Raw genomic sequence first — 10,713 nt, 5'->3', positions numbered from 1 at the left:
AAGAAGATGGCAGGTCTGCACACAACATTATATCGAATGAGACTACGAGGCATTTATTGTTATTGAATTCTACTGCACACTGGCAGATGTAATACCATGAAAATAAAGCATCGAGGGAGACAGTTTTGAAAGAAATACCTGCTTATAACAATTAAGTGATACCATTGCACAATCTTTTTATAGTTCTGCACAGGACCCCTGGAGAGGTGTATATTCCATGGGAATTAGTAACACATCAGGTTTCGGTAACATACTTCTGGTGATTTTAAGAGAGGCAGGTGGGTCCCCAAGATTTGCCATGATATTTATGGATGAGTCAGTCTCTCTCACAACCTGGAGCTGTTTCTCCCATGGTTCTGGCAGCAGGTGTTGGAGAGGTGAAGTAGAAACTGATCTTCTGCCACCATCTCCACCAAAATCAGTTTATCGCACACGTGCACTAGCTCCAGGGCACAGGATTTGGGCTGGATACATAGAAGGATCCGACCAGGGCAGAGGTGATTCTAATATGTCCCTGTATCGCCCAAATCCCTCAATGCAAGGTCTGCATAACCAGCAATGCAAGTAATTGGTTTGTGATGGAATGGAAAAGGGGAGTTCCCCAAGGGATGCCTCAACAAGGGCAGTCACTTAAACTCTTACTCCTTTGACTCCCCTAAAACAAAAGCTTTGCCAATTGTTTCCCCACATTTCCAGCAGAGGACAATGTGCAGGAACTACCTTTGTTAACTTTTCACCATCCTTCTTCCATCCTGACCATATGTGGTTCATAGAGCAGAATCATCATTTGCTTCTTTTCTGATAATCTTTTTCTTCTTCTTCACCACATTAGGCAATGTTGTTTCCTCTGTACATCTGCCTTCTTGCCTCGTGCACTCTCCATCAATGGATGATAGAGTCTTGCTGCTGATCTGGTCACATCCTGCTGTCTTCTGTTCATTATTATGTTCACCTCTAGCTTTCTTCTTCCTTTTCTTTTTCTTCTTTTGGTTGTGCTCTGTGCACTCCTGCTTGTGAACCTGGCTGGAATCTGGAGGCATCACAGAAAAAGCACTTTGCTTCAAGATATCTGCTGCTGACACAGCAGCCTCTTGGTATTTCTGCCATTCCTGGTCACTGTCCAGCTCACTGGAAGGGTTGCAAGCAAAGTGGGAGGTAAGTACATTACTCTTTCATCCTGAATTCACCCAAAGCACAGACCCTGAGATTAGCATAATCTTGATAAATGTAACAACTTCGTGACTCAAAAACGTATTCCAGTGACCGCTTAACCAGGCTGTACTCCAAGCTGTCCTTTAAGATGCATTATGTGCATTGGAAAAATTAATGCAAGTTGAAATTCCTAGTTTCCCTGCACTAGGAAAAATATTTTTCCAACGTCAAATGTAAAAGGAATCTCTGAAACACAGCATGGAGTATTTTTTGGAACAAAGTAGCAGAATAACACCTCACCTAGAACTGGAAGGTCGTCGCCTCTTGGCTGAGAGCAGAGGTTTGGATTTCCCACAATCTCCTGGAACAGATGAAGACAATAGGCGAAAGCCTAAGAAACACAAAAAGGAACAGGGGGAAATAAATAGGTTAGCAAATTATTTTAGACAAGATATAAAACAGAATCAGTGGCAGCAGCTAACAGCAATCCAAGTATGAGGCAACAGTGGTGTCCACCCTCACATGGAATTTACGTTGGCCTGAAGAACTAGACGGTGTTAGTTAAGCTTTCTGCACTATTACATGAAGATAACAACTCCTGCTGATATTAACAAGAAGTCCTTCTACTGCACTCTTTCTTTAATCTAGAGCACTGTATGAACTAATATCAGATAAAATTAATTACATTTGTCCCAGTGGAGAGCTATTAGATGAGTGCTGACAACAGTGACTGTGCTTGGAACTCACCGTCATCTTCAGAGTCAGCTGTTTGCATGGAAGTCTGTGCAGGACCTGATGAATCCTCCAATACAGTGATGTAGCTAGAAGGAAGACCACAGTCTGAATTTAGGAAAGGAAACAAGGATTCGATTTTATGCAGCCAGGCTAACTTTAAGAAGTTGGAAATGTTAAACAAGATTAAGGTGAGCAGTTAAGTAACCTTTACTCAGTGGGTTCAATTTTAATTTTTTTTTTACTATCTCCACAGAGCACGGCCATTTCATTCAGAAGCATGGCACATAGAAACTATGCATATACAACAGTCCAAGCAGCCAACCCACATTGTATTCTAGGCCCATTAGTTCCCATGGGCCATACTTCCACATGAAAGAAGGGTAACAGCGATCTGCAATTAGGTGAAGCCTTTGAACACCTACCACAATGCCCGCACAGCTCTGAGTTAGGCTGAATTTGTTTGTTGTATGGATAAGTTGACAAAACGATCACAAACGTGGACTGGGGAATTTCCTCAACAGATTCAAAGCCTTGCCATAAATGGAGGTGGCTTTGATAAATCTCAATCCTGTCTATTCCCTTCCCAACACAGAACACAGGTTTACATTATAGGATAGGACAAGGGTCAGTTCACAAGCATTAGGAGCTCAGTCACAGGCCAGCAGTATGCATAGAGATGTAGGAAACAAGCAGAGAAACCAAAATATAAGATGTTTCCCATGGAAAAAGATATATTTAACTCTTCAGTGATTCCCACTTCTACCACTCAAGGGTACTGATACTGCTCTTGCAAGGGAAGGTTCTGATTAAGGCTTGTTTAATCTCATAAGGCTGTGCTTTGGTACTAGTTACCTGTCTAACATTGTTCCCAGTTTCTTTGCAACATGTGCTCTGAACTCTGGTGTGGTCTGTAATTCGTTGCCATCTTTGTCATGGTCATTCACCTTCTGTCTGTTTGAAATAAAAACAATGTGTGATCTCCTTCAGACCCAGTAACCATCTGCTGCTTTCACCTAAAACTGAAGACTGGGGACTGGCAATGGGATAGAGAGCCTTAGACCACTAAAGTGATCAATTCAAATGCAGCTCAGACTGATAGTGGCCAAAAGCAACTACCATCAGAAGGCTGTTCACTAGCATGTGTGAAGTAGCTTGGGTAGTCTCAGTATAGTCCACATTCCCTAAGCATCAACCGATGTCCACATTCCCTAAGTATCAACAACATAATTGGTATTAACTGACCCTTTGCTGAGAGTCTCAGCAGCACAGGCCAAGGATTGGAGCCTGAATGCTCCTACCATTCCTTTGTCCCCGAAGAACAGAGTTGCGGGTATATCAGCAAAGCAATGTGCTGCCGCTCACTCCAAACATGCCCCTGGAGAGAGGACTTTAGTAAAAGTTGCCAGGTTGATAGGCTTGGAGACTGTGCTTAAAAAGAAAAATATTGAGAATGAAGACAGAAGAATGTGGACTCCGTTGCAAGGCTTCTAAACCAAGGATTGCTTTCCCCATTGATCAGGAGAAATATTTGGCCACTTAGTATTCAACTGTAGACAAAAGACAATATCTTATAATGGGAAGACTCAGGTAACCTTAACTACTGTATAGGCAGCACAAATTCTGCCTATAATCACCGTTTCATTTTTCTTCACGCAAACAGCACTCTGAAATCCAGAAAAAATACCTGAGACTAGGCTGAACTGGTAGTAATTTGTCCTTCCCAAAGCAACCTGACAAAACAAAGCAAAGGCAAATTAGACATCTCCAATACTAAAACACCTTTAATCCTAATTCTACTGTAGATGATTTTATAGGGTAAAAGTAATTTTTGCAAGATAGAATAGTGGTCGCATTCAAAGGATACGGTTATGATTTGAAACATTCTTCAAGCAAACTCCACATCAAGTGACTAACTCCACTTGCTAAGATAGTGCAATATGAGTTTAATATTGGATCCAACATCTACTGGAGGAAAGTATCCAACTCTGGCAAGAATCCGATATATCTTTTTCTATTTCTATTATGATCCTAAATAGAAGACAAGCCAAGTCCATCCCTGAAAGTACTATATTTCACATACTCTATGACATAGAGCCCCACAGAGAGACTAACTTTGAAGTCTGAATTCTGGAGTCGACAGAAAGGCTGCCAAATTCCTAGGAGTGAGGTACAGATGAAGATCACTGGCAGGGTGAAGGCACAAGACAGAGTAGATCTGAAGCTTCCTGGCTATTTAGCTACTGATTAAATTACCCAGAAATTCTGTTTGGATTCAGTAGCTGGATACTATGTCTGGTTTAAGTAGGAAACACCTATATTTTAAACCTTCATTATGATTAAACAGCAGAGACAATAACATTATCCAGTGTTTAATATGAGACAAGGTTGTTTTTTTGTTTGTTTTGGTGTTGTTTTTTTTAAACAGGAGGGTTTAGGGTCCCATCCAAATTGTAACAAATGACTTTTAGAGAACTATTACAAGATTCACTCTGCATCAGAGAGGGAGCCAAGATGCATATTCCCAAATAATGTTACTGCCCTAAACAGTTAAAGCTTTAGTATGGTCCAGGAAAATGGATGGATGCGGTCTACATGGCAGGACTAAACAATGTTTTAACCATAACAAGGCAATACTGTATTAAAACCCTGTCTACAAAGTAGTAGCTATCACAGTTTAGACAGGATCTTAGAAGTCCCCCAATTTTCTGCTCTCTCAGCATCCAAGCAAGCATACTTTGGACAGCATGCAAGACAGTCTATGCACTTATACAGAAAAACAATGGTACGACAGCCTGGGGAGTAAGAAGCCAGCATAGCAAAACGATTTTTCTTCTGTACATTAATTCCCCAGATTACATTCAAAATATGAACCATAACTCAACTCTGTGACTTACACCAAGGGTCAGGAACAGTGAAGAAAGGCAGACAAGACACCAAACATGAGTCATGATGCTAGAGAATCCTCAGTCCTCCCAATTCTTTCATTTTGAGATTATTTCAGATTTATTTTAAAGGATATTTTTAAGAAGTGTTTTCTTACAGAGAGTGCAGATTAGCATGAGATTTAATATGACACTTTCAAATGTTTTAACACGACCTATCCCTGTTTGAGTCATGGCTGAGTTCACCATTAGATTAGTTCCTAACCAACTGTACTCTAGACACGATCAGAATTAAACATAAAACTCCTGAGTTAATACTGGAGGAGCAACTGCCTTTGAGAGGCCACACTGGGTATGTGTACATCTACAATTTTGCAGCGCTGGTTGTTACAGCTGTATTAGTACAGCTGTATAGGGCCAGCGCTGCAGAGTGGCCACACTTACAGCAACCAGCGCTGCAAGTGGTGTTAGATGTGGCCACACTGCAGCGCTGTTGGGCGGCTTCAAGGGGGGTTCGGGGAACGCGAGAGCAAACCGGGGAAGGAGACCAGCTTCCCCGCGGTTTGCTCTCGCGTTCCCCGAACCACCCTGCAAACTGCAGGGAAGGAGACCTGCTTGCACGGGGGTTCGGGGAACGCGAGAGCAAACCGTGGAAGGAGACCAGCTTCCCCGCGGTTTGCTCTCGCGTTCCCCGAACCCCCCTGCAAACCGCAGGGAAGGAGACCTGCTTGCACGGGGGTTCGGGGAACGCGAGAGCAAACCGGGGAAGGAGACCTGCTTGATTACCAGAGAGGCTTCCTCAGGTATGCTGGGATACCTGCTTATTCCACGGAGGTCAAGAAGAGCGCAGGTAAGTGTCTACACTTGATTACCAGCGCTGGACCACCAGCGCTGGATCCTCTACACCCGAGACAAAACGGGAGACCGGCCAGCGCTGCAAACAGGGAGTTGCAGCGCTGGTGATGCCCTGCAGATGTGTACACCTCCTAAGTTGCAGCGCTGTAACCCCCTCACCAGCGCTGCAACTTTGTGATGTAGACAAGCCCACTATCGGGGGCAGGGGCTTGCACCCACCTACTGACCCATACGGCCCGCCAGCACCAAAATCCAGGACTAGCCACTTCGTCTGCTTTGGGGTCTGGTTGCTCTTGCTGAGATGTGGGCCAGTCACAGGCTCGGCTACTGGCCAGCGAGGCAGGAACGGAATTGGGATGTGACAGCCTAGGATTGCCCCTGACCAGGTGAGTCCAGCCCAAGCATGGGAGGGGAAGGGCCTGCTCTCGGTCGGGCCTCCGGTCGCCAAACCAAAGGACCCCAGCGTCACCCCCAGCTGTCCTACCGCTGCCGGGCTGAGGCCGAACCACCGCCGACCGCTGCCCAGCCAGGTCCCAGACGGCCTCGCGAAATCGCTCCAAGTCCTCCGCGCTGCTGCTGCTGCTGTCCGAGTCCGAAACATTCGCGCCACAGCCACCCAGGGGCGCGGCCATCTTGGAAACCGCATAGCATCCTGGGACTTGTAGTCCAGGCCACAGTGACAGAGGACCGAGAGCCTTCTGCTGAGCCCATGCGTTTGCAAGTTCCTGCTCTGGCGGGGAGACTCCACAACCCTCGCCTCTCCCTAAGGTGGACGGGGTGAGAGAGTGACGAGCTGCACTTCCTCCGCAGGGCTGGTTTGGGGGGCCATGTTTGTATCTCCCTCTGCAGTGATCCCTTCTGAATGATCATTTAGCTGAAAGGGACAATATAAAGATTTATGTCAGTGTTTCTCAACCTTTCAGGTTGGCAACCCCTTATCCAAAGTAAAAACAATTCATTAGCTGATTACATTTACTATAAGAGTGAAAAATGTATCAATGACAAGCCTATATATTTGTGTATATATTTTGATAAGTTGATGGAGAATCCTTGACCTTGAAAGGCACAGGTGTGCAGTGACTGCAGGGATGAGATTTTCTTTGCTTTAGAAATGTTCAACATCTCACTACCAGCCTTGTTGCCTTTTGTGAAGTCCCTGGGGATGATGAGCCACTGGGTGAAAAACATTGATTTATGGCATTCAAAACCAAGGTGCTGATGATGTACAGTCATCCACAGCACTCTGATATCACAGAGGGAGCAGAAAGTGTCTGCTAGGATCCATCTCATATGATAATCTTTCCTGCATTGTTAAGTGGAAGGAAGTTACATCTCAAAAGCAGATGGGAAGAGGGTCACAAGGTGCACAAGAATCCAGTAAAACATGGACAAAAAGTCAGGTAGGCAGTACCTACTCTGTATCAAGTGGGGTGAAACACATTGGTACTGCAGTGTAAAATAAATCTGCATTGTCACTGACTGTTGTGTAACTGTTCTGTGCATACAGAGGACACAGTCTCCAAGGATCTGAAATAGGCTGATATAATTTACTAGCAAACTCAAAACTGGGTTAAAAAACAAACAAACACAAAAGGAACTGCACCACCCTACACTTTCAAGATCGGGTGGCATAAGGAATACATAATCTGCAATATCCCCGACTGGAGGTAAAAGGTTGATGGGTCAAAGTACAGACATTGAGATATGAGAGTATGAAGTTCATAAAGTGGCTATGTTCGGGTGTGGAGTATAATGAGTAGATACGATGATGAGGATGGATTGACCCTCATTTGGTGAGATTTAATGTTCAGGGAGTTTATGATTCCAGTTCATACGATCCAACAGAGAAAGTCTCTTGGTCCCTTTCTCGTAGTCGAAAAACGATGTCATTCTGGCTCACGCCTCCTGGTACTGTCGTTGGCCGGTGATGTTCTCGATGTAGATGCCCCTGGACCATCGGATGGTGTCTGAGACCATGAACCGTGCGTAGTGTCGACCGATCCCGCAGGTCCGCAGCACACGCTCGTTGCGGGGGTCCCAGGCACCCAGGGTTCCAACCATCAGGGCGTCCATCTGCACCTCGTAGCCCTTCGCTCTCAGGGTGTCAGCCAGGGGGGCGTAATTTTCCAGTTTACGAGCTTGGGTTTCCCAAAATGCCGGGGTCCTGTTGTCAAAGGAAACTGTGATGTCAACAAGGATGATCTTTTTCTGGGCCTCGTCGGTGACGATGACATCAGGTCATAGCTGGCTGTCAATACTGGGGATGGTGCAGTTCACGGAGATCTCCTCCAGGCGTGGTGCGATGGCTTTCACGGGGCGGTTCTGGATGGTGTTGTAGCACAGCTGCCAGGCTCTGGAGTGGGGTTTGCAGGTGCACAGGACGTGGGGCTGGGTCTTGCTGGAGTAGCCACACTTCTGCAACACTTGTCTTGGTTCCTGTGGCGGATGGCTCCGTTGAGCGGGACGCAGTTGAGCCGGACACAGTGGATGAACTGCCAGTCAGCGAAACGGGTGAAGCCGCCCCCGGGCAAGGAAGTGGTTGCTGGCATCCCACTTGCTGGTCAACTCAAAGGCTTTACCCTGGTCCTGTTTATGCTTCAGGGTTTCCACATACAGCGAGTGGATGGAGGCCTTCAGGGTCCTCTGCAGCAAGCCCCTGGCACTTGGGGTGACAATGGTGTTGTTGTCAGACCTGATCTGCGGCACCAGGACTCCCAGCTCTTGGCGCTCCTCGCACCACTCCCAGCAGCAGCCAATGCGCTTCCCCAAGCAACACGTGGCGTTACAAGTGCGGGACCACAGTGAAGTGATGTCGTGCCCATCCCGTCCGAATTCCCCATCTAGGGAGCTGCTCAGGAAGGTGGCAATGTCTTGGCTGGAGATACTACACACATCTTCATCTTAACTGTGTGTTGTTAGTTGATACACTTGTGGAAATTCCAGCATGGCTGCTTGTTTATAACTTTGCTGTGGATCTTGCGGAAGACATCTGCTACTGGTGTTGACTTCTTGGCTCTTAGGGCCTCTGCTTTCCCAGGCTGAAGCCATAGGTAGTTCATGATCTGTTTAAAAACAATAAAACTGCAGGGGATGGGGGGTTGGACGGACACAACCACTATGGCTTAAACCATCTCCTCTGTCTCTGTATGTAGACCAGTGCAGAAGCTGCACTCTTCTCCCACACCCCCTAGGCCCCTGTGTGTGGAATCCAGACACTGAAGCGTGCTACGATGGTCTGGTTCCCTTAAGTTTAGTAGAAACAATACCATTGTTTGGTGTTTAAGCTTAAATTACCCCCTGCTCCACTGCCGTAGGAACCATGGTGTGTGGAACCAGCCTCCATTCCCCCTCATACTCCTCCCTCCCGTGTGGAAGCTGGACTCTTTTCGCCCCGCTCCCCCCGGTGCGCGGGATCTACGTGCCCCGGCTCTGAGGGGGGAGAGTTGCCCCCCGCCCCTCCGCTCTCCTGGCAGGCGGAACCTGATGCCGCGGCCCCGCGTGCCGGTCGAGAGGCTGGTCCCGGACAATGCAGGCGGGGCTGGGTTTCCGGGGGATCAGGTGACAGCGGCGGCCCAGGGAGGAGAAGCTGGAGCGGGGATTGGAGCCAGCTGGGAGTCCGAGTCTCGGGGCTGTTGTAGTTGTCGTGGGGGTCGCGACACCTGCTTCTCAGGTGAGCACCAGGGGGACGGGCCTGAGACTGCCGGGGGCGGCTTCGAGGCCCTGCCGGGGGTTGCGGGCGGGCCCGAGGCCCGGGACGGGAAGCGGGCTGAGGAGGGGGTCGGTGGGGTGGGGCTGGGGACTTGGGCGGGGCTGAGCGGTCGGGTGGGTGTATTGGGCTTCCTGTCAAGTTAGCAGTAGGTGGTCGGGAGCTGAAAGGAAAAGCCGAAACCTCTGGCTCCTCAGGCAGGCGCTTCTGGCTCTTACTTTGTCTGTGGGGGAGGGCGAACAGTTCGTGTGCAAGGGGGTGTCTCCTCGCAGATACACTGAATTGACATCTGTTTACGTTTCGTTTTTATTGCCTCAGGCCATCAACTGGGTAACTCGTAAGTCTGTATACGCAAAAGAACAGGAGTATTTGTGGCACCTAGGTTACTTCTTCGAAGAAGTGAGCTGTAGCCTACGAAAGCTTATGCTGAAATAAATGTGCTAGTCTCTGAGGTGCCACAACGCTCCTGTTCTTTTTTTTGGAAATCACAGTTTATTAATGCTTACTTTCCCAAACTAGCACATGGCACAGGGTGTCCCAGTATCTGGCTTGACTCAGGTGGGAAATAACCCCTCCCCTCCTCATCTGTGTGTGGCTCTTTGTAAAATGTTATTTGGTAAACAGTCTCTTGTCCCAGTTGCATTTTTTCTGTAACACTGACTGTGTTAAGCAACAAAGAGTTCTTGTCTTTTCTTTGGTAAATTATAGAATAGCAGATTTTAGGTTTACCTGTAACAGTGGGACTTTGATTTTTACTTTTGCAGCTGAGGGAGATGGTACTGCTCAATGGTTGGAGTAGGAGTCCAATAGCAAGGAGACTTGGATTCTATTCTCCTTTTTGCTTCTGGGTTCCTGTGTTTCTGCAGGGAAACAATTATTTGGTTCCCCATCTGTAAAAATTGGGATAATTTACACTCCTTTGTAAAGTGCTTCAGCCTCTTAACATTATTTGTCACTCTTTACATTTAGATATTTTTTTCTCTCCAAGGACCTAAAATGTTTCATAAGTGTCCATCAAAGATGTGGCTATTTATAAATAGATGAATATTTGGGTTTTAGTTCTAATCTTCAAATATAGTAACTTCTGATGTATTTTAATTGCCCTCTGGGATTCCTTTATATGCTTTAAACCACATAAAAACAATTATTTTTTATTTTTTTTTAATTTAAAATAAAACCTCCCCTGGCAACCTATAAAGTTCTAATAAGTAGTCCACATAGTACATTTGTGACCGATTTAATCCTGTAAAACATATTACATAATCTAATATCATCTGAATATTTTTTTCTGGCGTTATCTAACTGATTATATCAGTTTTCTTTATCCCTTAGATTTGCCATGGTTTAAAAAAGAAGTGTATTCATAGGCTTCATTCCAAGTTC

At 46.4% G+C, this 10,713-nt stretch overlaps 2 protein-coding genes across 5 annotated transcripts in view; one reads left to right on the top strand and one right to left on the bottom strand.

Moving 5' to 3' along the window:
- Positions 1-32: 32 nt before the first annotated feature.
- Positions 33-6,508, bottom strand: C13H12orf43 (chromosome 13 C12orf43 homolog). Of its 3 annotated transcripts, none has more exons than XM_030582442.1 (6): positions 6,109-6,489; positions 3,572-3,617; positions 2,740-2,838; positions 1,900-1,973; positions 1,453-1,543; positions 33-1,128 (listed from the first exon to the last, which is right to left on the bottom strand). In XM_030582442.1, the coding sequence occupies exons 1-6, from the start codon at positions 6,254-6,256 to the stop codon at positions 768-770; spliced, it is 819 nt and encodes a 272-aa protein (XP_030438302.1). In that variant the 5' UTR covers positions 6,257-6,489; the 3' UTR covers positions 33-767. The 3 variants fall into 3 exon arrangements, with proteins under 3 accessions (XP_030438302.1, XP_030438303.1, XP_030438301.1); XM_030582443.1 differs by lacking the exon at positions 6,109-6,489 and adding an exon at positions 5,852-5,936; XM_030582441.1 differs by lacking the exons at positions 2,740-2,838; positions 3,572-3,617 and having other exon boundaries at positions 6,109-6,508.
- Positions 6,509-9,152: 2,644 nt separating this feature from the next.
- LOC115660815 (E3 ubiquitin-protein ligase RNF185) overlaps positions 9,153-10,713 on the top strand; it is a 69,687-nt gene continuing 68,126 nt past the window's right edge. The window contains exon 1 of one of the 2 annotated variants that reach the window (XM_030582551.1): positions 9,153-9,294. The gene's annotated coding sequence lies outside the window, so the exon portion shown is untranslated. The remainder of the gene's footprint in view (positions 9,295-10,713) is intronic. The other variant, XM_030582553.1, reaches the window with a different exon arrangement.

The sequence above is a fragment of the Gopherus evgoodei genome, chromosome 13, assembly GCF_007399415.2.
Source record: "Gopherus evgoodei ecotype Sinaloan lineage chromosome 13, rGopEvg1_v1.p, whole genome shotgun sequence".
Taxonomy (NCBI): domain Eukaryota; kingdom Metazoa; phylum Chordata; order Testudines; family Testudinidae; genus Gopherus; species Gopherus evgoodei.
Note: the sequence above shows the minus strand (reverse complement) of the source record. Positions and strands in the feature narration are given on the sequence as shown.

Coding starts and splice junctions, on each gene's coding strand:
- C13H12orf43 (XM_030582441.1), bottom strand. CDS start 6,494: ATGATCATTCAGAAGGGATCACTGCAGAGGGAGATACAAACATGGCCC. Junction 1,544..1,899: donor AGCTGACTCTGAAGATGACG/GTGAGTTCCAAG, acceptor TGTGTTTCTTAG/GCTTTCGCCTATTGTCTTCA. Junction 1,129..1,452: donor CGACGACCTTCCAGTTCTAG/GTGAGGTGTTAT, acceptor CAACCCTTCCAG/TGAGCTGGACAGTGACCAGG.